Genomic DNA, 26,440 nt, shown 5'->3' with positions numbered 1-26,440 from the left:
AGACAGGTTTCTTCATGGTATGCTGATGGGCTCAAGGGGAACTTCCTGATGATTTCCCCAGTGAGGGGAGAGAGCTAGAAAATGTAAGCCATGCAAGGGAAAGCAGAAGATCGATAAGGGGCACCTGTATGGCTCAGTAGGTTAAGCAGCTGCCTTCTACTGCGGTCATGGTCTCAAAGTCCTGGGATCCAGCCCCATATAGGACTCCCTGCCCAGCAGGGAGTCTGCTTCTTCTCCCTCTGTGCTCTCTCTCCTCTTGCTCGCTCTCTCCAATAAATAAATAAATAAATAAATAAATAAATAAATAAATAAATAAAATCTCTTTAAAAAGTAGATGGAAAAGCCCATTCTTGCAAGAAATGGAAATGAAATGTGGGAAGAAGGGGTAATTGATGTTGAGGCCTCTGCCTGAGCGCTAAGGGGTTGAGATGTGGTCGCAGATGCCTGCCCCAGCCGGGAAACAGGGGAAGATGAGAAAGTCAAAAATCAGCTGTGATACCAGAATCTCCACTTTCTTTTTTCCTCTTCAGAGTCAACGCACATTTTGATACCTCACAACAATGCTTTCAGTGTAGGATCATCGTCTCCTTTTAATATGCCAAGGACTCAGTGAGGTTAGGTCACTTGCCCAAGGTCACATAGAACAGTCCGGCTGTGAACGCAGGTCCCGAGGGCTTCCGCCCAGAGCTCTGGCGGTTCTGGCGGCAGGGAAGCGGGCAGGTGTGGGTGGCGAGGGCTTGCTAATAGTGACGGCGTTGATGACGGGGCCACTGACCCGCCGGCAGCCGGCGAGCGGCGCCAGATTCCTGGGGTCGGCCCTCGCAGACAGGCTGCGGAGCTTGGCTCTGTGGGGGTACTCTGAGGGATCGGCACCCTGGGGCTCAGACTGTGCAGCTCCTTGTCCTCGGCCGCCCACAGGCATTGGCGAAGGCCAGCCGTCCCGGCCGAGGACCAGCAGGCCGTGTGCCGCTGCAAGGGGTTCCCCCGGGACTGGCGGGAACCACCAGGGAGGCAGGGCGGGGAGGGGGGCACGGGCGAAGGCCGGCTGAAGCCACTTCGCAAGGACAGCCTCTACAGCACCCGGCCTAAGTCAGAACACCTGGGCGATGGGCGCCCTGGGGATTCAGGTGCAGGAGAGATGCGCCCTGGCACCGCGCCCTGCGTCCCTGTCGTGGAGATCGGGAACCCAGGGTGTCGGCTCAAAACCTGGAGCGAGGGGCTGAGGCCCGCATCGGTACACCTAACCCAAGTGCGACAGGTGAGAGACCCGGACAGGACAGGGGGAGGAGACCGCCCTGACCCCGTCCCTTAGCGCCGCCTGCCATAAGGGGGCGTGGCCTCCGGGCCGCTCAGCTCCTAGTGGGCGAGCGCAGCGCGCGGGCCCCGCCCCCGACTATAAGAGCGGTGCGGCACTGCAGCTAGCGCAGTTCTCACTGAGACCCGTCACCCGGACTCTACGTGAGACCCACCGCCCGGACTCACCATGGTGAGTGGGCCCCGCAGGGATCGCGGCTCTCCCCTTATTGCCCTTATCCTTCGGGACCCTCCATTCCGAGATGCTCCGGACCCCCATCCGATGTTCCCGGGCTCGAGGACGCGCGAGGGTTTGTGCATTCCCCCACCCCCACTCTCATTACTTTGGCGGAGCCGTGCTGTCCACTTTTGGAGGCTGGGGAAGGGGGATGGAGTGGGGTGGGATTCTTCACTAACTGAGAGGAGTCCTTCTGGAAATCGCCTCCTGCTCCGGCAAGCATTTGTGCCCTAATCCTCCTGAAGGGTTGTCGCGATCCCGCGCCCAGTCCTTTCCGCGGATGAGAGAGACCCGCTGGGCTGTCCTCCGCCCCAACCTCCCGCTGTCCCCCTCCCCGCCCCCCCGCTTCCTGGATCTGACCGAACACGTGCTTAGCCCAAGAAGGTGGTAGGGGTCACATTACTTGGTCCAGCATCCCCCTTTCCTCCGACTGTGTGTGCATCCCTCCTACCCAGAGCCCCCCCCCGTGACTCAGCACCCCGATTCAGAGCCGGGAGGGGTGGCGGGAATGGGGTTCGGCGTTGTGAGGCGAGCCGGCCCCTCTCCAGCTGGAGCCGAGCGAACGGACGGGCAGAGACAGCTGGCGCTGAGCGAGAGTGCGGGCCCAGGCCAGGTTGGGGGGAGGGGAAAGAGGTGTGTGTAGGGGGGTGATATTTATAGCCCAGGAACGGGGGCCGAAATCCTATCTTCACTTTCGGCTGGGATGTAACTGGAAAGAATCTAGAAGGGGGCGAATGTAGGGCCCTGGTGCAGGATGGCGCTTACACTCCGCACCGCAAGGCGGGTTACCTCTGGGGCCTCGCCCCAGGTTCCACTTCCTTTTCTGGGTATTTGGAAACCGTCACCCCGCCATTTCGGCGTTAGGAAGGGAGGCTGCGTGAGCCCTGCGCCGCACCACTTTGGCTCTTTACGGGTTAATTTCAGACTGGCAGGGATGAGCCTAAGGCGCCTAGTGCCCCAGTGCCCACAACCCTTATTGCCTGCACCTGCCATCTGCACACTTTGCTATTTCCGTGAGGGCTGCGCGGTGGATGAAGGTGGTGAAGATACCCAGAGTGCGGGGGTGGAGGTGGGGAGAGCAGCCAGCTGGGATTGATCTCCAGAGCCAGATGGGATTTAAAGGTGGGGGAGAGGGCATCCTGATGGCCAGTGTGTGGGGTCAGTTGATGCCAGATCAGAAGGCTGAGACCTTTCTGCAGCCCACAGGAAAGAAAGGGAGAGAGTTGTAAGAAATTCTAGTTCACCTTCAAAGAGGGCTTTTGGCTATAAACTCATGCCTCTGGAACACCTGTCCCTTCTCGGGCTGGAGAAGCTGGCTTTGGGAGTAAAAAACTGGAAACAACTGAGAAGTTGTGTGCTGTTGTCTGTTTCTGCAGTGTCTTTCATATGCACTTGCCCTCTCTGTCCTCCCTGAGTGTCCTGTGAGAGTGGCAGCGTCATGCGGAGCCACAGTTCTTACTTGACAAGGTCCCCACAGAGAAGTGAGCTAAGGGATTTTTCCCTACTGGGTGCCTCCAGTGGTCAAGTCCTATGTGGGGGAGCCTGGGCAGGCTGCCAGCCTCTTCTGACCTATGCCCAGCCCCAGGCCTCCACTTTTGCCAACAGAATCACCCTAGCCGGTAGGCAGTGGGGTGGAAGAGAGGCTCATGAGGTGAGGACTGCTGATGTGGTGCTTATACTGTGTCCCCTCTCTTTATCCCTCAGCGCGAATGCATCTCAGTCCATGTGGGGCAGGCAGGTGTCCAGATGGGCAATGCCTGTTGGGAGCTCTACTGCCTGGAACATGGGATCCAGCCCGACGGGCAGATGCCCAGTGATAAGACCATTGGTGGAGGGGATGACTCCTTTACCACCTTCTTCTGTGAAACTGGTGCTGGGAAGCATGTGCCCCGCGCGGTGTTTGTGGATCTGGAGCCCACGGTGATTGGTGAGATGAAGATGGGGTGGAATTGAGGGGAGCAGACAGTGACTCCAAGCTTCCCTCTGCAGGGATGGTGTCTAGACCTGGCTTTCCTGGCCCTACCAGCTCTGCCCTGTTTGCAGCTGATCGAAGGCTAGCCTGGGTGGTGGATCTGGGTTTCTCACCCACTGCTATCACAGGCCAACAGAAGGATGAGCTTTTCCACACATCTGACCACAGCTAATGTGCTGGGGGAGGGCGATCCCTGCTGAGCATGGCCTTGTGGTTTTTGCCCTAACGGTGTGTTTGCGCCCTACCAGATGAGATCCGAAATGGCCCATACCGGCAGCTCTTCCACCCAGAGCAGCTCATCACTGGGAAGGAGGACGCTGCTAACAACTATGCCCGTGGTCACTATACCATCGGCAAGGAGATCATCGACCCAGTGCTGGACCGGATCCGCAAGCTGGTGAGAATCTGGGATGGAAGGGAGGGGGCTTTTGAGATGATGCTAATGGTCAGGAAGTTATTTTTTTCCAGGACCCATGTTGGGGGGTCATCTCTAATTTTACTATCTTATGCCGCTGCTATGAGATACTTCCTAGTCTTGGCCCTGACTCCTGAAAGGGTTCAGGCATTTGTGGAGTCAGTAGATAGAGCTCTACAGGCCCCTGACATACCTACATGCTCTTTCTCTTTCCTGCCTTTCAGTCTGACCAGTGCACGGGACTCCAAGGCTTCCTGGTCTTCCACAGCTTTGGAGGGGGCACCGGCTCTGGCTTCACCTCTCTCCTGATGGAGCGGCTCTCGGTTGACTATGGCAAGAAATCCAAGCTGGAGTTCTCCATCTACCCCGCGCCCCAGGTGTCCACGGCCGTGGTGGAGCCCTACAACTCCATCCTGACCACCCACACCACCCTGGAGCACTCGGACTGTGCCTTCATGGTGGACAACGAGGCCATCTACGACATCTGCCGTCGCAACCTGGACATCGAGCGCCCCACCTACACCAACCTCAACCGGCTCATCAGCCAGATCGTGTCCTCCATCACGGCCTCCCTGCGCTTCGACGGGGCCCTCAACGTGGACCTGACGGAGTTCCAGACCAACCTGGTGCCCTACCCCCGCATCCACTTCCCCCTGGCCACCTATGCGCCGGTCATCTCTGCGGAGAAGGCCTACCACGAGCAGCTGTCGGTGGCAGAGATCACCAACGCCTGCTTCGAGCCTGCCAACCAGATGGTCAAGTGTGACCCCCGCCACGGCAAGTACATGGCCTGCTGCCTGCTGTACCGGGGCGACGTGGTGCCCAAGGACGTCAATGCCGCCATCGCCGCCATCAAGACCAAGCGCAGTATTCAGTTCGTGGACTGGTGCCCCACGGGCTTCAAGGTCGGGATCAACTACCAGCCCCCCACCGTGGTGCCCGGGGGCGACCTGGCCAAGGTGCAGCGCGCCGTGTGCATGCTGAGCAACACGACCGCCATCGCCGAGGCCTGGGCCCGCCTGGACCACAAGTTCGACCTGATGTACGCCAAGAGGGCCTTTGTGCACTGGTACGTGGGTGAGGGCATGGAGGAGGGGGAGTTCTCGGAGGCCCGGGAGGATATGGCTGCCCTGGAGAAGGATTACGAGGAGGTGGGCATCGACTCCTATGAGGACGAGGATGAGGGAGAAGAATAGAACAACTGCCTGGACCCCACTCACTATGTTTATTGCAAAATCCTTTCGAAATAAACAGTCTCCTTGCACGGTTTCTTGTCCCCTCTGTGAGTGCTTGAGCTTCTGCTGCCTTCCTCTCTGTGCCGCTGCTGCCTGCTGCTTCTGCTGCTGCCCTCATTTTTGCTGCCTGTGACCCCTTTCCCTTCTGTGGCTGAAGGTGAGACCCGCCAAGGGGTCCATGCCAGGCCCGAGGAAACATGACCCCGGGGACCTTGATGTAAGAACCCCGGGGTGCCCAGGATGGTAGACAGGAAATGAGGACTTACTCCCGGACCTGTGCGTCCAGCTGCAAGCTGTTGAAAGACACAAGTTTTCACTTCCTTTCCAAGTAGGAGTTTAAGTCCAGCAGTTTCTGTATCTGAGTTAGACTGCCACCCTGTTCTTCCTGCTGCTTCATTCACCAATTCTGGAAGCTTGGCCCCGGGCACTTCTGTGCGTCATGAGGGCCTGGGACCAGGACTGGGTTGGCCCACAGTTGCTGGGCATGGAGCCTAGTCATGAGCTTGGGGGATGGGAAGGGACAAGGGCAATCTCCTGGCGTTGTCTGTGTCACCGCACCTCTGAGCAGCTTCGCACAGCTGTCTCTCTTGCTGCATTGCTGGGGCCTAGGGCTGTGCCATTAAAGTCAGGTCGTCTCCCCTCTGTTTGTTCTTTCTTTCTGACCTCAGCCTCTATGCTAGCCCAGGGAGCCTCCTGCCAGGGCCCTGGGGAAAATGCCAACATTGCTAATAGGCACCCCAGGACCCACATCGACGTCAACATGTAGGGGTGAGCATGGCTGCGGGGGGCGGGGCTGGGGGGTGAAGATGAAGCTTCAATCTCGGGAGCAGAAGATGTCAGCCCTGCCCTTCCCCTTCCCTCCCTGGTGATTCAGGGACGCAGTGCCCTTCCCTAGGGAACAGGTTTCAGCCCAGCAAAGCCAGGGCCCCTGTTTACTCAGCAGAGTAGGGCAGGAAGTGGCAGCTGGATACAGCCACGCCACATGGGCCTCATTAATCATTAACCATGTGTGTGCTAGAACCCTCTGGGAGAAACTCTGGGCCAAATGGCTGCCACCTCCACTCCCCTCACCCCCAGGCTGAGGCTGGGAGAGACCTGCTCAGCTTCGGTCCAAAAGCTTCCTCAGGTGTCTCCACCCAAAAGCCCTTGCCTGGCAAACCGGCTGGGCTGCTCTGACTCAGCTACCCACTCCTGGGAATGAAGGAAAGAACAAACTGAATGTGCTTCTGGGGTGGGAGGGCATGGTCCCAGTTCTTAGCACATAAGCCAACTCGGTCCAGAACAGCGTAAGTTTCTGACTGAGACAGGGCTGGGAGAAGATATGCCTCCTCCAGCCAGCCAGGTCTGCGGTAAGGACACCTGCCTCCTTAGGCAGAAGGATGAAGTCATGTCACTCCTCACGAAGCCAGTCCCTCTTCCCAGTCTGTTCCCTTGGAAATGGCAACCAGACCTCAGGCCCCTGGCCCCTCTTCTCTCTCCCTCCAGGAACAATGAGACTAAGATCCACACCAAGCTGCTTTCACTTTATTCTTCTATTTATACATTCTCCTGCTCCCAGATGTGAAGGCAGACCATGATGTAGGCTCTGCAGTCCTGCTCAGAGCCTTTATAATTCTATCCGTTTCCCTTTTCCCCCACTCCCAGCCTCGTCCACCCCAACTCAGTCAGTCCCCCTGTCCGGTTGTTGCTCTTGGAGGTCAGAGAGCAGAAGCAGAGAAATAAGACTGAGTCAACTGTCCCATCCACCTGCCCCAGTGACAAGAAAGCAGCCCTGGAGAGACTGGATGGAGGTTCTGAGGGATGGGAGCCAAGGCACAGGGCCACCCTCTCAATGTGGCCACTGGTTCGTTCAGATTTGGGTGGTGTGCTGGCCTGAAGCTGAGGGTTGCAGTGCCTCCAACTGACTGAGAAGGAGAGAAACAGGAGGGCGCTGCTGGGGATCTACAGTCATCATGGAGGCCAGCAGCTGCCGCAAGGCTGAAGAATGCCTGTGGAAGGAGGCGGGCACAGTGACTGGAGGGTCGCTGTTCCCCGTGCTAAGGTTCCAACTCTGCTAATGGCAGAGAGGAGTCTGAAATGTTTCGGTGCCCCTTTTATTGCTCACCTGGGGGTCTGGGGGATGCTGAGTTGGTTCTGCACAGCAAGGGCCACGCTGTCACCCTTCTGGAACACCATGTCATATGGGCCTTCCCCAAACATCATGGCGTATAGCACACAGCCTAGGGACTGAGCATAACTTGGTTATACCTTGGCAGGGGACCAACAGAGGTGATTATCTCTCCTCTTATCCTGTAGTGAAAGGTGACTTCTTAGCTAAAAAGAATATGCTGACCTCAGCCACAGGACATCACCAGAGTCCAGAGAAACTGCCAGTTCGCTGGAGGCCTCTGTACCCCTTGCTTGACCACTGCCTTCAGCCTTGCCACTTAGCTCTACTCAGTCTGTTCGAAGGGCAGGATTATACCACTTCCTGAGCAGCTGAGTACCATGTCAGTGACAGTTCCCAGGAAGGAAGTCGAGGGGGATGGGGACATACATGGTTCCTGGGGCCCCATGCTTTTGAAACCAAAGTCCCACCCCTCCATCACACAGCAGGCAGAACAGCACTCCTCCCCCGCCATGTGCCCGGCCACATGCTCCTCACCCAGACATCAGTGCGCTCGTCAATGACACAGTGGCTCTGCACGGAGAAAAGCTCCGGGGCCCGGTAGGAGATGGTGCATCGCTGGGCTGCCCAGTCCTGGAACAGTGGCCCCACAGCTCAAATGAGGGGCACAGGTCATGGTCACGTGATCAAACTGGGGCAGGCAAAAGAAAAGGTTGAGGATGGAGAACAGGATGGGAAAGAAACTGGACACTCTTTTACCTGCAGGGCTAGAGCCTGGCGGGAGCCCTCCACATGGATGCAAGCTTGATTCATGGAACCCAAGTCCATTAAAATTGGCTGCCCCTCATCTCCAAGCAAGATATTGGTGGGCTTCAGGTCCCTGTAGGGAAGTGGAAATGGCCCATGAGCATCTCTGGATAGGGAGGCTAGAATCCCTTGGGGCAAAAGAATCATGGATACTGTTCCTCGGGAGGAGAGCGGAGACCTCTCATTCCTTTTGGTGAGGCCCTTCCTTTCTGCCCCATAAGCACACAGGGCCCTCCCACTGACCTGTGGGCATAACCTCGGGCATGAATGGCCTCAAGGCCTCTGCAGATACCCAGCAGCAGCTGAAGGATCTGATCTTCAGTCAAGAAGTTGCCTTTGTCCTTTAGCCTTTCTATCTCGTTCCACAGCGTGCCCCTCTGCAACACAAATTTCCCCATAGTTGGCCATCTTTTCTGAGCCTCTGCTTCCTCATCCTAATCCCTTTCCTGTGTCACAGCCTAGCAACTCTTTCACCACACACACTAGACACCTCATGGTCCCACTTGGGTTCCTCTAAACCCCAAATCTGCAGCGGCCAACCCCAGGACACGGTCTCTGCTTCCTAACATGCTGGACTACTCACACAGCCCTCGGTAGATGATTCTGTTGCAAGCCCCTCCATTGCCAGGAGACTTTCTGACCTTGAAGAAGGGCAGCAGCAGCCAGGCCTCATGTTTAGTGCCCCGCTCCCTCAGACAATAAGCCACAAGGCGAAGGATGTTGGGGTGATGGAAGAGGCGATGCATGTCTGCTTCTCGTTGGGCCTCCTCCCGATCCTGCTGCTCGTGACACAGGATCCGCTTCAGGGCGTAGAAGTGTCCATCATGTAACCCCTCCACTAGGTCCACATAGCTGAACCCACTGTGGGCCAAAGGGGTCAGTGAAGGACCACGGTCATCTCCCACACTGCTTGGACCCCGAGGAACTCCCTGGGGAGAAGGGGAGCGGGGTATCTTTCCCAGCTGGCAGAAACCCTCCCAAGATGTGGCTTCAAGAGAAGTCTGAAGATTTTACATTCTGAGCTCAAGAGTAGGAAAACCATAATTCGAGGTACTCTGGTCATAATGCACTGTTCTGCACATGAGAAATGCTCCATAAATATTACATGAGTAACAGTCAGCATTACCAAGTGCTGGGAGCCAGGCCCTGGGTGAGGTGTTTTATACGCAATATCTCATTTAATCCTCACAACTCCATCACCAACAAAAGACAATTATCTCCATTAAGCAGATGAAGAAACCATGGCTTTTCAAGGTCACACAAGGTGGATCCAGGAGCCCCCGCCCCAGAATCCACTTCCTTGACCATGTCAAGAGGCTCTCTCAGGTGAGCTAAGAGGATAGGTTAAGAGAATAAAACTTCTATGCCCCTATCATGTGCACACTGCTGTCCTTCAGTCACCCGAACCCTGGGGACTAGCTAAGTGATTTCCAAACACTCACCCCTCCCCCAGTTTTTGGATGAAGAGGTAGCGCTTATTGTCAATGATGACAGTTCCCCGAGAGCAGACACACAGCGCGTGGCCCATAGTGTCTCAGTCATCCTCCTCAAGGGCGGTCTGAGGCTGCTGACAGCTGCGTCCAGGTTGAGTGGGCTCTTCCAGGCGATGCGCTGGGGGTCCAGCGGATCATGCTGGAAGGAAAAGAACAGCAGGGTCGTGGGTCAGGCACGATCCAGACGATCCCTGAAATACTAATGTGGAAAGCTGGCGCCCGGGTCTCGGGTCTCGGAACGTGGAGAAAACGGGCCTTGGCGACGCCAGCTCCAAGAAGGCTGGGGTCGGGTGCCTTAAAGCCTCTGGCCACGCAGCGACTGCAAGGCCGCTTCCTCCAACCCTAGCCCACCTCTGAGCGGCGCCCGCTCCCCCGGCCATCGGGGCGCCACCGCAGGGCAGAGGGTAGTCCGGCCGGGTGCGAGGCCCAGACCCACCCCTGGCAGGGCCCACCCCCTCAGGAAAGCCCACCGCCGGCCTCTGCGCACAGAGCCCCGGGAGGGCCAGCCCCGACTCCCCACAGACCTGGCTCGGGCTGTAAAGAAGCGCCGGGGACCGGAAGACGTGAATACGTCATCAGTCCGCGCCGGCGTAACGGCCCGCGGTATCCTAGCAACCGCTGGGCTTCGGGATAATGTGGGGGCACCGAGCTGAGAGACCGGGGGCGGGCTAAGCCTGGGGGAGAACGGGTCCCAGGACCCGGGTGAGGGTTCCGCACCTGGCCTTCAGTAGTGGTCAAGACGCAGGCACCCACGCCAAAAGGGAGCAAAGCCGGGCTCCGCCCGAGGCCCCCAGGACCTCCATCTCCCAATGCCGGAGGTAGGAAGCTGACTACAGTCCAGCCCCGAGGGGCGGGTGCTGGGGCGCGTGCTGCCGGCCTGGACTCCTACCCCCTACAGCTCTGATCCGTACAATCTTGGGGGCTCTGACCTGTATCCCACTCCCCTAGTTTCAGTGGTTGAGACCTTAGGCTCTTGAGCCAGACTAGGTTCTAAATCCTGTGTTAATAGCTTAGTTACTAGCCGTGTGGTCTTGGACCACTTAACTTCGCAGAGCCTCAGTCTCCCTAATTGTAAACAAGGTATAGTGGTACCTAAGATTAAGTGCACGTACTGTGAGGCCAGACGGCCTAGTTCAAATCCCAGCTCTGTTAAACTAGTAGTGTGACCTTGAACAGGTTATTTAAAATTTCTGTCTCTCAATTTCCTCATCTGTAAAATGGGAATAATTATCAACTGCACGGAGTTTTTTGAAGATAAAATGAGATGTGATGTGCTTAGCACAATAGCTAACATAGCCCTCAGTGTCAATAAACAAATTACTGATATTTTTATTATTATTTTATTTTTCTTATTCTGATCCTTACATCCCAGGCTTGGGACTGTGAAGGCAGGAGTCATGGAAATTCACAAACTCCCAAACCTTAGCACCAAGTAGCTGTCCTTGACATCTCTCACACAGGGAGGCAGGGATAAATTGAAGAGCAGTGCACATCCAAAGAAGATGGAATGGCTGAGGTGGTACAGGGCCACCGGGAAAAAGAGTCCTCTTACAACTTGGTCCCCCGCTTTTCACACCACTGGGAAGATCTGGTTTCTTTTGGTTCTGAACCGTTTTAGCCCCCCTGGTTCTGAATTCATTCGTCTAGATTTAACCTGCTATGTGCCAGGCCCCGTGCTAGAAGCTGAGGATTCAAGATGGACAAGGTACTCTTCACCCTCAGGGAGCTCAGTTTAGTAGGACAGTGCTTCTCAATCTGGAATGTCTTTAGGATCATCTGGGAATCTTGTTAAAATGCAAATTCTGATTCTATAGGTCTGAGGTAGGACCTGAGACTCTGCATTTCTAAAAAGCTCCCAGGTGGCGATGATGAAGCAGATTCAAGAAACAGAGGATTTTTACAAACTAGTAGAGTAGTGGGGTGGACAAGTCCAGGGTACTGGCCTGGCAACTTGAGGTGGTCCCCGCCCCCTTGCTCGCTGAGGTTCCCTCCCAGGAATCCGCCACGTGACAGCCGGACCGCCCTCTCAGACTAGAGGAGCTCTGTTAGCGCCATGGCCCCCAAGAAGCCGCTCTGCCTACCCGCCCTGCTGTTGCCACTTCTGACGCTGCTGCTGCCCCAGGTAAAATGACAGGACTGAGTCAGCAGGCTGGGTGTGGTGAGGCGGGACGAAACAGAGCCCGGGAGAGAAGGAAAGTGAAAATCACAGAACAATGGGCAGGGCTAGTTCCACCTCCTCTACCGACACTGTGCCTCCTCCCGTCTCCCCACCCCCCCCCCCCCATCCCGGACTCCAGACCTCTGCTGAGCATGGTCTCTCTCTCTTTGCAGGCAGGCACTCGGTCGTTCGTAGTGGATCGTGAAAATGACAGATTCCTCCTAGATGGGGCCCCGTTCCGCTACGTGTCTGGCAGCCTGCACTACTTTCGGGTACCACGGGTGCTTTGGGCAGACCGGCTTTTCAAGATGCGAATGAGTGGCCTCAACGCTGTACAGTTGTAAGAAGTACTCAGGAGAGCCATGGAGGGTGGGATTTACCCTTCCTACCACCCCCGTAAGAAGGGGTTTGGGGACAGGAAGACCAGCTGGGTATGAGAGCTCCAGGACTTTAGGCTAAGGGTGGGAAAGGGTGAGCCAGGACCTCCTTCCGGCAGCTTCCTGGAGATTCCCTGCTAGGCCTGAGCCCTTAGGCTTCCAGGACCTCCCCACCTTCGGCCCTGTTAACCTCTTTCTTTCTCAGTTATGTGCCCTGGAACTACCATGAGCCCCAGCCTGGCGTCTATAACTTTAATGGCAGCCGGGACCTCTTTGCATTCCTGAACGAGGCGTCTTTAGCGAACCTGTTGGTCATACTGAGACCAGGACCTTACATCTGTGCAGAGTGGGACATGGTGAGTTAGGAGAAGGGACAGAACCAGAGCCACTCACAGGCAGTTCCTCCACGCCTCCCATCTGCCTGCACTGTAGGGCCACTTCCAGTGCTGCATTCAACATACTCCCTTCTTACGCGCCCGCCCCCCTCAAACAACAAAACCTGCTGTCGTTATGTTTGTCTCAGGGGGGCCTTCCAGCCTGGCTGCTTCAAAAACCTGACATACATCTGAGAACCTCAGATCCAGGTGAGTTGAGACAACATTTTTAACACAGAAAAAAAGCAACCAACAGCCACAAAATGGGTCATTTGGGTGCCCCAAACCGGAGAGACCATCCCCAAACTGGAGCTCATTCATGCAGACATTTGAGTGTCTCCTTCATGCCTAGTGAGGCGCCACATACTGGGGGACCAGGCATACCCAACTCCTGTGCAGTGGAGCTTACAGTGAAAGAAACAGCTTTTTATAAAACCAAAACCTGCAAGATTAGCACAACCTGTAAAAATACCAGCTGTGGAAATAGACAAGGAGTTGAGATCATGAGTAACAGGGAAGGCCCGTTTGGGGTAGGGACATCAGAAAAGGCTCTTCTGAGATGATGACATTTCACTTGGCTCTAGGGAAGGGAAAGCACTGGTCATATGAAGAGTGAAGTGACAACAGCCAGGTAGAGGGAACAGTCTATTCTAAAGCCCAGAGGTGGGAAAGAACATGGCCTGATTGAGGCCAGCTTGGCTGGAGCATAGCGGGTAAGGGAGGGAGGAATGTGTCGTGAAACTGGAGGTAGGTCAGGACTGTTCAGGCAGGACCTGGTAGGCTGCTGTAAGGGTTTGCATTTTATTCCAAGCACAGCAGAAAGCCATTGAAAGAGCCTAACCAGACAGGTTTGATTTGCTTTCAGATTACTTTAGCCTGCATGTAGAAAATGGAGGGAACAGGGCAAGGGTAAAGGTGGAGAAACTAACCAGGAGACTCTGACTGTAGTTGAGAAGGGAGGTGATGGGAAGAAGAGGGGAGAATTGAAATGCAGGTTGGAGATCAAAATCACCAGGACTTGTTGATAGATTTTGACAGGAAGGAGAAGGGTGGGGGCAGCATAGGTAGGGTCTGGAAGGAAAGGGGTCCCCTTTCTTGCCAGTCTAGGTGATGGTGCCATTTACTGACATGGGGAAGACAGAGAAGACTAGGGGTGGCAAAGGACCACCTTTTTGGCGGGGGAGAAACAGTTCTGGTCATGTTAAATTTCTGTCCCATCACACTCAAGTGAGGATGTTAAGTAAGCCACAGACTGTGTGATCGTGGCACTCATGGGGAGGTCTGAGCTAGAGGTAAATTTGGGATTCCTCAGTCTAAAGATGGCGTTTACATCCATGGCTATTGAGACATTGCCTGAGGAAGCAGCATAGGGAGAGAAAAGATGGGAATTCAAGATTAAACTCGGAAATGCCCAGTATTTCAAGGAGTTTGAATTTTACTTCAGGTGTGTAAACAGGAAGTCATCAGAGCAAGGGAGTGATTTTATCTGATTCCTATCTTTCAAAAAGATCACTCTGGTAATCTGGTAAGAACGCTTTGTATCTGCTGGGGACCCTGCAGGGACTGTCCCACTTCTGAGGGTGCTTTCTGCCCCTCACAGCAATTCCCCAACTCAGCTGGCTATGAAATACATTTGAAATGGTAATTTGTGCTGGAACACCGTCAGGGGGTGTCTGCTTTTCTCAAGAAAGCCAGTGACCTCTTCACTGCTGAGTCCACACTCCCTTTCCAGGCCTCCCTCCTCCTTGGCCAGTCAGGAGCTCCCAGCCCAGCTTTTCCCACGATCTTTCACATACACTCTTCTTTTGGCTTCCAGGATACCACCTTTTTCTGACTCCTGCTCCTTCCCCGTGCCCCAGCCTTGCTGACCACTCCTTATTAGTCTCTTTTGTTTGTTTGTTTGTTTTAAAGATTTTATTTATTAATTTGAGAGAGAGAGGGAGAGCCTGAGCAGAGAGAGAGAGAGAGAGAGAATCCGGGGGCAGGGGATGAGGGCGTGTACGGAGGGAGAAGCAGGCTTGCTGCTGAGCAGGGAGCCCGATGCAGGACTCCATCCCAGGACCCTGGGACCATGACCTTAGCCAAAGGACGACGTTCAGCACACTGAACCACCCAGGCGCCTTCCTTCCTAGTCTCATGCTGGCTCTTTTCCCGTTCTCTTTCCGGTAAAGGCTGGGGTGTTGCAGGGCTCAGGCCTTGGACGCTTCTCTTTTCTGTGTTCATTCCTTAGACAATCTCATCTATTCTCATGGCTTTCCATCCATCTAATAGCTAATGACTCTGAAAAAGGAATCTTCAGTCAGGGTCGCCTAGGTGGCTCAGTCGGCTCAGGTCAGGATCCCAGCGTCTTGGGATTGAGTTGTGTGTCACGCTCCCTGCCGAGAGCCTGCTTCTCCCTCTGCCTGCCGCTCCCCAGGTCATTCCTACGATCTCCTCTCAGTTAAGGGTGACTCCATTTTGCAACTGATCAGGCTAAGCACTGTGGTGTAATTCGTCGTGCCCCTCCCTCCCACCTCACATTCAACCTATCAGAAAACCCTGCAGCTTTACTCTCAAAATACATTGAATTCAGCCCCTTTTCACCACCCACATTAATCCAAACCACCTCTCCCACCTGGCTACTTTAATAGCTTACTTACTGGTTTCCCTTCTTTGCCCCTAGCCTCTGTTCTCGACACACGGTGATCCTGTTAAAATAGAAGTTTAAATACATATCTCAGATCATGCCATTTCACTGCTTAAACGTCTCCAACAGGTTCTCACCTCATTCAGAGTAGGAACCATGGATTCCTTAAAATGGCCTATTGGGGGGGCGCCTGGGTGGCTCAGTGGGTTAAGCCGCTGCCTTCGGCTCAGGCCATGATCTCAGGGTCCTGGGATCGAGTCCCGCATCGGCCTCTCTGCTCAGCAGGGAGCCTGCTTCTCTCTCTCTCTCTCTCTGCCTGCCTCTCCGTCTACTTGTGATCTCTGTCTGTCAAATAAATAAAATCTTTAAAAAAAAAAAAAAAGGCCTATTGGGGGCGCCTGGGTGGCTCAGTGGGTTAACCCGCTACCTTCGGCTCGGGTCATGATCTCGGGGTCCTGGGATTGAGTCCCGCATCGGGCTCTCTGCTCTGCGGGGAGCCTGCTTCCCTCTCTCTCTGCCTGCCTCTCTGTCTACTTGTGATCTCTCTCTGTCAAATAAATAAATAAAATCTTAAAAAAAAAAAAATGGCCTATTGGATCCTACCTCGTTGGCCCTGTCATCTCCCCGACCTCTGCTCTTTTCCTCATTGTTCATGCTGGCCTCGTTGCTGTTTTTCAAAACCACCAGGCACAGTCCTCCTTTGAGGTATTTGCACTCAGTGCTCCCACCGTCTTCCTGCAAATGAGGCCTGCCCTGGGCTACTCTCTAAAATTTAAGCTCCCCCATGATTTTATATCCTTCTTCCCTGCTTTATTTTTTCTCCTTGGCACTAACAAACTATTTTAGCTATTTATTTATTGTCTGCCCTCCTCACTGGGAAGGAAATTTCACAAGGGCAGAGATTTTTATCTATTTTGTTCTACTCTGTATCCCTAACACCTAGAACATTGGTACACAGGAAGCATGCATAAATATTTGTTGAATGAGATTTAACATATGCTTGGATTAAAGGAGACAGTTAAGTCTGGACACCCCTTACACAGAACACAAAATGTAAAGGAATTCAATGTTTTTGTTTTTTTTTTAAAGATTTTATGTATTTGTCAGAGAGAGCACTCATTCACAAGCAGGGGGAGTGGCAGGCAGCGGGAGAAGCGTCCTCCCCGCTGAGCAAGGAGCCTGATGTGATATGATGCAGGGCTCTGTCCCAGGACCCTGGGATCATGACCTGAGCCAAAGGCAGACGCTTAACCGACTGAGCCAGCCAGGCGTCTCTAACATTCTTCTTATGTTTAAAAATGAAAATTTAATTTAAAAATTAAATTTATAAACACTGCTTTTAAGGTTTCCTGAGCTCGGATGTCCTTGCCACGCAAATTCACAGGTGCTCAGGGTTCAGAGTCATTTGTGGACAAGTGGGATACAAACTGTAGCCCAGGGTTCAGGCAGCTCTGAGCTTGCTGACCTTGGTGCTGTGGGTGGGGGCTGCAAAAGTGGTTGTGTCCTAATGAGCAGACCACCGCTTCTTCCTTTAGCCTTTCTTGCCGCAGTGGACTCCTGGTTCAAGGTCTTGCTGCCCAAGTTATATCCATGGCTCTACCATAATGGGGGCAACATCATTAGCATTCAGGTACAAGGGGACCGGGCAAGAGGAAGGCGGTGCCAGGGGTCCTAACCTCCACTGGGTAGCTGAGCTCCACTCCTCCTTTTCCCTGGCAGGTGGAGAATGAATACGGTAGCTACAGGGCCTGTGACTTCAGCTACATGCGGCACCTGGCTGGGCTCTTCCGTGCGCTGCTGGGAGACAGAATCCTCCTCTTCACCACAGATGGGCCTGAAGGACTCAAATGTGGCTCCCTCCAGGGACTCTACACCACTGTGGATTTCGGCCCAGGTGTCCTGAGCCGGGGTGGAGTGGAGTCTGGGGACTGGGCATCTCCTCTGTGCTCATCTCTCATCTTTGCCTCCTTTCCGCAGCTGACAACATGACCAAAATCTTTGGCCTACTGCGGGAGTATGAGCCCCATGGGCCGCTGGTGAGGAGCTGGAGGGGAGGGCAGTCAGAGCTGGAGTCAGGGTAGGAATGGGTCGAGCTCAGTTCCCATCCCGCTTACAGCCGCTGTCACTCCACATTTTAGGTGAACTCCGAGTATTACACAGGCTGGCTGGATTACTGGGGCCAGAACCACTCCACACGGTCCGTTTTGGCTGTGACCAAAGGCCTAGAAAGCATGCTGAAGCTGGGAGCCAGTGTGAACATGTAACTGGAGACATGGGGGCCAACATGAAGCCATTAACAGGGTGTTGGGGGATCGAAGCGATTCAGTGGGTCAGCTTTTGCCTTTCTCCCCACCTTCCCCCACTTCAGGTACATGTTCCACGGAGGCACCAACTTTGGATACTGGAATGGTGAGTCCGCAGGGTCCCTGGGATGGAGTCTGGGAGGCATCAAGGAATTTGAATCCAAGGGCTGGGTAGATTAGGAGGTCTAGAAATTGGATGTGGCCACCACTGCCCCCTCTGGCAGCAAAATTCTTTGCATGAATGTCTTTGCCTAGTGCCTATCATTTGAAAGATACTGAATTAAGGAAATCGGTTTGACCCCAGGTGCTGATGAGAAGGGACGCTTTCTTCCAATTACTACCAGCTATGACTACGATGCACCAATATCTGAAGCAGGGGACGCCACACCTAAGCTTTTTGCTCTTCGAAACGTCATCAGTGAGGTGCCCTACCACTTCATTAAGCGCCCAAGGCTCTTATTAATTTGGGGAAAGGGAGTACCTAAATTGTTTGTAATGGGATCCCATAAATCACTGGTGGTTGTCTGGGCCACGGAGCCCAAAGAACCGTTTCCCAGCTACGCGGATGGGACTACCTGGGAAGATAGACCTAAGCATGTGCAAAAGTACAGGATCTTCATGACCCCTTGAAACCATTCCCTGGACCCCAGGTTGAGAACCCTATGCTAGGGTCTTGGAATAAGGGTTGTTTTTGTGGTTTTCCTATGGCTCCTGAGAGAATTTGGGCTCAGTTCCAGGAAATTCCCCTGGGACCTTTACCTCCCCCCAGCCCCAAGATGACGCTTGGACCTTTGCCCCTACAACTGGTAAGCTCTTCTTCATCTTTTCTGATCCTACCCTTTGTTCTCTAAATGGCCTAGCCTATCCTGCCCTCTATTCTGGAACTTCCCTTTTATTCTAATACCTTCCCCTTCTTCCAATAGGATGGGGATTTGCTGGCTTTCCTAGACTTCCTGTGTCCCCAAGGGCCCATCAGTTCAATCTTGCCAATGTCCTTTGAGGCTGTCAAACAGGTAAGGCAGAATCCCACATCCAGCAGGCATGGCAGCTTTCCTCAACAGCCATGGCCAAAGTTTCCTTCTGCCCCGCACACCTTCCCCAGAGAATCCTCTCTTACCTCTCAGTTCATCTTAAGTCCTTCCTCTTCCATACCCAGGACCGTGGCTTTGTGCTCTACCGGACCTATCTGACCTATACTGTGTCTGAGCCAACACAGTTCTGGGTGCCTAACAATGGAGTCCATGACCGCGCCTATGTGATGGTAGATGGGGTAAGGACCTAATTCTAGGCTACCCTTGTGAGCCTGTCTCTTCTCCCCTCCCCAGCATCCTTTAGCCTTAAGTTCCCTGTATCTGCCTTTTCCCACTGTCTGCCCACATTTGCAGGGGGGCCTCGGATAAGCTGGGATGAGGATGAATTTAACTGAGGCTAAGGTTCCAGAATGCATGGGTAACCGACAGATGGGCTGTGTTCTCTTTGCTCTCCAAATACGTGGGCTAACGTAGCTTCCTCTGTCATGGCCATGAGTTAGATGCTGAGGCCTTCCTCTCACAGCTCCTCTTATCTACAGGTGTTTCAGGGTGTTCTGGAACGAAACATGAAACACCAACTATTTTTGATGGGGAAAGTAGGGGCCAAACTAGACATCTTACTGGAGAACATGGGGAGGCTCAGTTTCGGGTCTAACAGCAGTGACTTCAAGGTAAGTTGGTTTTTCCCACCGCGTCTCCTCCGGACCCTTACTGACCAGACTCCCTTGGAAAAATAGGGGCCTAATAGAGGACAAACAAGAGCTTAATGAATGATGAGTTTTCATTTGCCTTCTTCGCAGGGCCTATTAGAGCCACCAGTTCTGGGGCAAACGGTCCTCAGCCGGTGGCTGATGTTCCCTCTGAAAATTGATAAGCTTGTAAAGCGGTGGTTTCCCCTCCAGCTGAAGAAAAGGTCACATCCTCAAGTTCCCTCTGGCCCCACCTTCTACTCCACAAAGTTTCCAATTTTAGGAGAAGGCGGGGACACTTTTCTCTCTCTACCTGGATGGACCAAGGTACTGCTGACAGTGGGGTCAGAGTGATGAGAGGAGTATCATGGAAGGAGGGGGAACAGAAATTATTCCCGATTAGAAACCCAAAAGGGAGGGGCGCCTAGGTGGCTCAGTTGGTTGAGCATCCAACTCTTGATTTCAGCTAAGGGTGTGATCTCAAGGTCCTGGGATCAAACCCCCGTGTCAGGTTCCACGCTTGGGATTCTCTCTTTCTCCCTCTGCCTCTCCCCGCTGCGCGCTCTCATTCTCACTCTCAAATAAATAAATCTTAAAAGAAAGAAAGAAGAAAGAAAAAGGAAACCCCAAAAGGGGATGATTCTACCCCCTTGAGAGCTGACCCTTTTATTTTCCGCTCTCTCTTCTCTTTCCCAGGGCCAAGTCTGGATCAATGGGTTTAACCTGGGCCGGTACTGGACAAAGCGGGGGCCCCAAGAGACTCTCTACGTGCCAAGACCCCTGCTGTTTTCTAGGGGAGCCCTCAACAAAATCACACTGCTAGAGCTAGAAAACGTGCCACCTCAGCCCCAAGTCCAGTTTCTGGATAGGCCCATCCTAAATAGCACCCTGCATAAGACATACATCTACTCCCTCTCAGCTGATACACAAGGTGCCCCTGAACCAATGGAGTTAAGCGGGCACTGAGAGAAAGGTAACCCTTGGACCTGGGACACGGAGTGGGCAGGATTCCTTGGTGCTGGCCACGATGACCTCAAGGAACCAAAGGCCACAAGGCCCAAATGCTAGTCCAAGTGCAGTTTCCTTGCCAAACTTTATTGTGATTAAAATTCCAGAGACAGTCCCAGCTCCACACTCCTCTGTGGCCCTGTCTTTGCCTGGGTTCCTGAGTGTCCTTCCTAATCTTCTGAATACTCCGCTTTCACGGGAAAGAAGAAACCTAGGGCTAGTGTGAATGCAGCCTCTCAGGGCCGAGCTGGCTCCAGGCGCAGCCGTGAGAGATCAGGAAGAGGGCTTGGCGGCCTGGCAGCGGTGGTCCCGGAGGCAGCGTGTGGAGCAGAAAGAGAAGTCGAGATAGTGAAAGGGAGTGAGGCCCTGGAGGGATGTCCCACAACTCCAGCAGCGTCTGGACAAGAGGAAGACAGATGGTTGAACAGGTACCCCAGAAACTCTCCAATCCAGGCTCTCCCCACCCCTCTGGCCATTTCTGGTTTGGCTCTAGAAGGTTTCCAGAACATCTCCAGTCCCTGCAATGGCCTTTCTGAGTACGCTGCAGCATTCAGTCTGCTTGCCCACTCCCAGCCTAGCCATCACGCCCGGCCCTGCACTTACGGAGCACTGAGGTCCACAGAGCCGGGGGTCCGCAGGGTGGGGACGCCCAGCTGGGCAGCTAGCCGCTGCTCTGCAGCCAGAGCCCTCTGAGGGAAAGAGAAGTCTTGTTAAGGACAAGGCCCCAATGGTGGGCAGAGTACCCAAGAAGGGGCAGCTGCACACTGGGAACCAGTCAGACCTCTAAGGAAATCACGGCTGTGGAAGAGAGCAGCTTGGGCCTCACCTTCTCACGATCACTGAGGGCAACAAAGCGCTGCTGCTCTTCTCGCTCCCTCTCCTCCTGCTCCCGCTGCTTCCGCTGCTGTTCCTCCCGTTGCCGCCGCGCAGCCTTCTGCTCCCTTTTCCGCATAGCCTGCCGTGCCTCCATTTCGGGCGTCAGCGGCCCTGGCACCTGGAGGATTTCCGGGGAGGTGTAAGGTAAGACTCATACCTTGGGAAAACTCTTAACAAAGTAGAAAAGATTTTAGCCTGGATCTAGGCTGCCTTCCTACTGTGCTGCTGCTTCCTTTTCCAGCTGACCTGAGCCTTGCTGTAATCGTAAGCATCTGGATTCTTCTCCATGAACCTTCGGAACTCATTTCGCGTCGACCTGTCAGCTGCAACCGTATATGGTGGCCGGGCCCGGGAGTCCCTAGGTGCGAAGAGCCCCAAATATGGGTTCAGCTTGCCTCTCGCATCTACCAACCTCACCCAAACAGATCAAGGGGAATTCTGTCAAGTAGCCAGTACCAACGTTAGCCTCCCGATGATCCTCTCTATACCCCCAAAGGGCTCAGCTTGGAGACCCCTACTTACTGCACAGTAGGGTCGGCACCTGCCTCCAGCAGCAGGCGAACCACTGAGCCTCTCCCAGCGGCAGCTGCTGCATGCAGGAGGGTGAAGCCACTGGAGCCCCAGGGGGCACTGAGCAGAGACAGAACTCCAGGGTCTCTGGGGCCGGCAGCTAGCTGGAGTTTCAGCATCTCGACGTCTCCGGCTCGGCAAGCAGCTAGAAGCATGTCCCAGAGCTCTGACTGATCAGGGGTCTTGGCCTCATCCAGGGAAGGCCCCAAAGGGGCCGTGTGTGCCTGCGCAGACTGTGAGAAGGCTTCATCTCCTTGAGGTTGCGGGGGAAGCGTCACGGGCGTCCCAGCTTTCAGGTCTCGGTTCCTCTCCTTATTCCTCTTCCTCCTCCTCCGCTTTGGCAGTACCTCAAACTCACGAAGATCCAGGGTCCCCACTGTCAACTCTACTAGTTCCAACTCTACCTGGGGGCTGTCCTCTTCCTCCGACCCTGAACCTAGGGAAAAATATGACATGTTTGGTCCACCTAAAGAAATACACTGGTGGGCTGCCCCAGATGTATAAGAATGTACATAAAAAGAATCCAGATTGTCTTAAAATGAAAAGAAATATTTGTATTTTGTCACCCAAGATCTGTATCCATTAGTACTGCGTGCAGAAATGAGGCTCAGCTCAGACGGGAAAGACCCAGAAGGAGCTACGGAGGGTCAAGTATCCTTAGACTCTCCCCTCGAGCCGCGTTAGGATGGTACACAACGGGGGAGAGCATGGGGGCAGTGACAGCCACTAAGGCTAAGAGTATGAGGCCGGGAAAGCAGGCCTTAGCTCCAAACCACAGCATCTGGTAAGAAAGCAAATACGTGAGATTTGTGCCACACAGCATGTTTCATGCACTATTTCATGTTAAGTACTGCGATACATCAGTGAACAAAAGCGAACAGGAAGTCTGGAAAGGTCCCTGACCCAGTCCCAGTGATTGCTACCAGGTGCCCCTTATCATAACGAACTATGTGTTGTGTAGGGCTCATTATAAAGAGGGAAGCAACAGTAGATTTGACACTGCATTTCCGGGACAGACACCCAGAGAGAGTTGACAGCTGCCAGATGGGACTCAAACCCTGTTTGGACGATTCCTCATTCTGCCCAAGTGCCTCATTTTCATCACTGGAGACCTTTCTTTCTGCCTCGGTAGCCTTCTTCCCCTCTCTCTTCTTCCAGTGTGTCTGAGGTGAGTCCAACCTGTCTGCCTCCCAGGGGTCCTCTCCTGTCATAAAACAAAAGATGTTTCTCAAGTTGAGCTGAGCAGAAGCCAGCCCAGGTCTCTCTCAATGAAGTATACATGAGAACCCAAGGCCTGGGCTGGAAGGTACAGAAAGGTCTAGGGAGTCTGAGGACCTGGATCAGCAGCTCACCATGGACGTGCAAGGTGGTCAGCTTATGGAGCACATGCTGTAGCTCTCGGAAGGTGGGTCTGCGGGTAGCGAGGGGGATATCCCAAAGTCGGGGATCCCCCCGTTGCAGGGGTGCCCCATGGCCTCCGAAGAACAGGGACCGGCCAGAGCGGGGAGCACGCAGCAATATTGTCCCAGCCTCCCCCAGCGCTTTGGCCCACACTGGCCCTGCCAGCAGGTCACGAACATCCTAGAGAAGAGAGTAACTCAGCCCCGTGCAGCTTCACTTGCTATTTCTAAATCTCCAACCAAAACACCGGCCCACAGATGACATGTAAGGAATGGGACGCACAAGACAGTAGAGCGGAAGGAGAATGAGAGGACTCCTGGGGAGCCATCCCTAGTCTACCTTCCCCTTCCCAGAAATAATGAAGACCAGAGGATACAGGCGTCAAGCTCCCCACTGTAACATTTGATGAAAGGGGACAAAAGGAGAGGAGCAGACCACCAGATCTGTGACACCTAACTCACCTTGTATAATGTGGCTTCATTATAGCGCCTCAGGTTGGCTCCGGCAGAGCGAGAAGCCCCACCCCGGGCATCACGAATTCCCTGGGCTGTGCCCCGCTTGGCCCGCACTGTGTAGCGGTGAAAGGTTTTGTGGGTCACCACGTCTCTTCTGTAGACAACACAGACCCAGTGCTGGCAACTGGCCCGTACGCCCAGGCTAACAGGACCCACTGCATCCTTATACCCCAGGCAGCACCCTCTCACCCTTGGAAAATGGCTCCAGCAAAGTGCCCAGCTGCAGCCATGAGCACCACGCAGTGTCTGGGACCTCCGTTTTGCAGGTTGTGTAGGAGTAGTTCGGGTTCTTGTTGGGGCATCTGGAAGATAGAGGGAGAACACAAACATGCCCATGGCACTCGCTGACAGGAAGAAACCCAGTGCCAGTGCTGAGTGTCTTAATATGCATGATCTCATTTCCTACAACCATCCTGAGGCTTGTCTCCCAGTTTTCAGACAAGGAAATCTGAGGCTTATAGAGTACAGGTAGTCAAGATCAAGTGGTAGAACAATTCAAACCTAGATGGGTCTGTTTCCAAACTTAATTCCGTTACGCCTGACCCCCAGATTCAGGCCATGTCAAGCCAAGACTGTGCTGTCACTGGTGAGACCCAATCCAACAGGAAGAAAAGAAAGAGATGGCCTGGGCTTAGGGGAGACCTAAGCTGAGTGTACAAAGGCTGTAGTTGGCTACACAACCCGGGCTGCCACTTGCCTGGCGAGGGCCTAGCACACAGCGATAGGCATAAAGAAACTGGCCCTGAGCGTTCTGGAAAAGAACCCGATGAGGGTGGAAGCCTTGGGGTCTGCTGGGCTTCTCAGACCCAGCCCTCTCCTCATCCGGTATCTGCAAGCTGTCCTCACTGGCTGAGTCTGAGTCCTCTGATCCTGAGATGCTGGAAAGATCTCCTGAAAACAACATGAGGTGCACAAGTTTGGTGTTCCATCTTTGGCCTTTCCTCAAGCTCCTAAACTAGAGCCTTCTTCCACCCCCATGTCCTACTCAACATGTCCTACCAGCCATCACCTGTGGAGCTCTGCTTTTCAAAATCCAGGGCAGACAGGCGAGGCTTTTCCTTGAGACGCTGCTTTAGGTTAAACCGATGCCAGTCAAGCTTATAATGTTCCCTCTGGTAGGAGGCAAAAAAAGAGGCTGAATGTGGAAATACGCCCTAGCCTGGCCCTTTGTGGTACCCAAGACCAGTAATAGAATTCCAGGAAACATGACCAGGTAATACCAACTGCCTCAGTCAAAACATGGACCTTTATTAATTAAAGACACGTCACACATCTCCCTCTCCTCACACCCCATGATACTTTTGCTTCCACCCCTTAGCTTTGCACCTGGCTTTCTACCTGTTCCTGGTGGTCGTGGAAGGTCTGGTCACAAGTAGAACAAAATAATTTCTCTGAAATATCCGGGAGACCCTGGAGTGGCTTTCTTTCTGGGCTTGCTCTCTCCCCTGAACATAAATAAGGGGAGGGTAATCAGAGGGGGAAAGGGAGTCCAAATCTGCAGTACCTGGAATTACATTCAGGGTCTGGTATACAAAGGAGAATACAAAAGAAAAAGATGGCACATCCTTTCCTTCAAAGAATTACAATCTGGGAATCATGAGATAAAACGGCACAGTAGTCACTTTTCTCAGTAAAGATATTATGTGAAACAGACATATATCAAGCACGTTAACTAAAGGGATTGTTTAGAGGAATCCTGTAGAAAATAATTTTTGGTAACGTTAAAATTATTTTTAACTGCAAAAACCACTTCCCAAATGCCCATTTTTTAAGCTTCCATTTCCAGTTACAGTGTGGGTTGTTTCAAACTTCAAGAAAAACAGCCAGAGACAAATTAAGGTTGTAAAAATAAATAAAAAATTGTTTTACAAATAAATAAAAAATTGTTTTACATTCATTAAGAACGACTGATTTGATTGGAAACCAGTTAAATTTGGCCGTATCTAGGAATTTTGAAGTTTTTTGCAGGCAGTGCTGTAAACACGACCAGACGTAAGAAATGACAAGAGGCTTGTTTGGAAACAATTCGGGGGGCCTGTGCGGGAAACAACCCGGAGATTGAGGGAATTGAAAATAAATTTTATCCTGTAGAAAGAGATGTCAGCAAGGGCTCTTAAACCGGGGAATATCAGTAAGAATGTGTTCCCTGGACAAGCAATAAGCTCTAGCCCGTCACGGTCCTCGTGGGTCCTCCCCAAACCTTCCCGGATACCTGGACAGGAAGCCCGCAGAGCCTGGGCCAGAGCCTCCCCAGAAGGGCGGCTCACCAGGCTCAGGCCCTGAAGGACCGGAGCATCCGCGCTGAGGTCAAAGAGGGAAACCAACGCAGGAACCTGGGTTGCAGCTGAAACCGGCGACATGGCTGAGCAGAAATTCTTCAGGAGAACCTTCTGGAGCAGAAAGGGGGACAGAAACAGAGCTCCCCAGAGTGCGATCCTACCGCCCGGTCTCCTGCCTGCCTGACTTGGTCTCCCCACGCCGGAAGGCACCTCGGGCCTCAGTCTGGTACCAGGAATCCGCTCTGGGGATTAATACGTGACCCCAGGCCGCTTTCTCAAACCCACAGTCTCGAACCACATAGAGTGAAAGGAGAAGCATCCAACTCCCAAATCGAGTCCAGTAGAGCCAAAATCACTCAGGTTCCCTAAGCGACCGCTCCTCGATACCCGTGCGATGAGCTCCAGCAATGACTAAACCGCGTGCACTCGTCCGCGCCCTCAGAAGCGGCACCAAACGCCCCAGTGAGCCGAGCCGCACGCTCGTTTACAATTCCAAGTCCGGATTTCTGCAACACTACAACAATCTCGTCACTACGGCGCAGCGAAGGGGACAAACGGCGTCGTCCGCGCCTCAGCCCCGCCCCACATGGCGCGTACTATTGGTCCTCTGACGGTCCAAAACCCACCTTGAACCTTTAGTCCCGCCCTCGAAGCCGAGAATTGGCCGTCGTGT

The 26,440-nt window shown here is 53.7% G+C and overlaps 4 protein-coding genes across 9 annotated transcripts; 2 read left to right on the top strand and 2 right to left on the bottom strand.

The window, feature by feature from the left end:
- The first annotated feature begins 810 nt into the window (after positions 1–810).
- TUBA4A (tubulin alpha 4a) lies at positions 811–5,187 on the top strand. 2 transcript variants are annotated; one of them, XM_032354871.1, is made up of 4 exons: positions 811–1,258; positions 3,236–3,458; positions 3,752–3,900; positions 4,143–5,187. In XM_032354871.1, the coding sequence occupies exons 1-4, from the start codon at positions 1,139–1,141 to the stop codon at positions 5,112–5,114; spliced, it is 1,464 nt and encodes a 487-aa protein (XP_032210762.1). In that variant the 5' UTR covers positions 811–1,138; the 3' UTR covers positions 5,115–5,187. The 2 variants fall into 2 exon arrangements, with proteins under 2 accessions (XP_032210762.1, XP_032210763.1); XM_032354872.1 differs by lacking the exon at positions 811–1,258 and adding an exon at positions 1,370–1,486.
- A 1,468-nt stretch (positions 5,188–6,655) lies between these two features.
- Positions 6,656–10,148, bottom strand: STK16 (serine/threonine kinase 16). 3 transcript variants are annotated; one of them, XM_032354873.1, is made up of 8 exons: positions 10,085–10,148; positions 9,510–9,699; positions 8,709–8,928; positions 8,311–8,444; positions 8,020–8,140; positions 7,798–7,893; positions 7,258–7,379; positions 6,656–7,141 (listed from the first exon to the last, which is right to left on the bottom strand). In XM_032354873.1, exons 2-8 carry the CDS (start codon positions 9,593–9,595, stop codon positions 7,003–7,005), a joined length of 918 nt encoding a protein of 305 aa, XP_032210764.1. In that variant the 5' UTR covers positions 9,596–9,699; positions 10,085–10,148; the 3' UTR covers positions 6,656–7,002. The 3 variants fall into 3 exon arrangements, with proteins under 3 accessions (XP_032210764.1, XP_032210765.1, XP_032210766.1); XM_032354874.1 differs by lacking the exon at positions 10,085–10,148 and adding an exon at positions 9,912–9,971; XM_032354875.1 differs by lacking the exons at positions 8,311–8,444; positions 8,709–8,928.
- Positions 10,149–10,179: 31 nt separating this feature from the next.
- GLB1L (galactosidase beta 1 like) lies at positions 10,180–20,244 on the top strand. 2 transcript variants are annotated; one of them, XM_032354869.1, is made up of 17 exons: positions 10,180–10,378; positions 11,556–11,682; positions 11,892–12,058; positions 12,301–12,451; positions 12,619–12,679; positions 16,631–16,725; positions 16,815–16,989; positions 17,073–17,131; positions 17,234–17,355; positions 17,464–17,504; positions 17,703–17,821; positions 18,130–18,204; positions 18,322–18,411; positions 18,555–18,668; positions 18,969–19,100; positions 19,230–19,445; positions 19,815–20,244. In XM_032354869.1, exons 2-17 carry the CDS (start codon positions 11,614–11,616, stop codon positions 20,082–20,084), a joined length of 1,956 nt encoding a protein of 651 aa, XP_032210760.1. In that variant the 5' UTR covers positions 10,180–10,378; positions 11,556–11,613; the 3' UTR covers positions 20,085–20,244. The 2 variants fall into 2 exon arrangements, with proteins under 2 accessions (XP_032210760.1, XP_032210761.1); XM_032354870.1 differs by having other exon boundaries at positions 11,544–11,682.
- ANKZF1 (ankyrin repeat and zinc finger peptidyl tRNA hydrolase 1) lies at positions 20,193–26,307 on the bottom strand. 2 transcript variants are annotated; one of them, XM_032354867.1, is made up of 13 exons: positions 25,701–26,307; positions 24,827–24,933; positions 24,498–24,600; positions 24,186–24,379; positions 23,678–23,790; positions 23,435–23,582; positions 22,925–23,153; positions 22,630–22,776; positions 21,525–22,008; positions 21,249–21,360; positions 20,953–21,120; positions 20,730–20,815; positions 20,193–20,523 (listed from the first exon to the last, which is right to left on the bottom strand). In XM_032354867.1, exons 1-13 carry the CDS (start codon positions 25,846–25,848, stop codon positions 20,400–20,402), a joined length of 2,163 nt encoding a protein of 720 aa, XP_032210758.1. In that variant the 5' UTR covers positions 25,849–26,307; the 3' UTR covers positions 20,193–20,399. The 2 variants fall into 2 exon arrangements, with proteins under 2 accessions (XP_032210758.1, XP_032210759.1); XM_032354868.1 differs by lacking the exons at positions 24,827–24,933; positions 25,701–26,307 and having other exon boundaries at positions 24,488–24,597.
- Between the last annotated feature and the right edge of the window lie 133 nt (positions 26,308–26,440).

This window comes from Mustela erminea, chromosome 8, assembly GCF_009829155.1.
Source record: "Mustela erminea isolate mMusErm1 chromosome 8, mMusErm1.Pri, whole genome shotgun sequence".
Lineage (NCBI taxonomy): Eukaryota > Metazoa > Chordata > Mammalia > Carnivora > Mustelidae > Mustela > Mustela erminea.
This window is presented reverse-complemented; position numbering and strand designations above follow the sequence as displayed.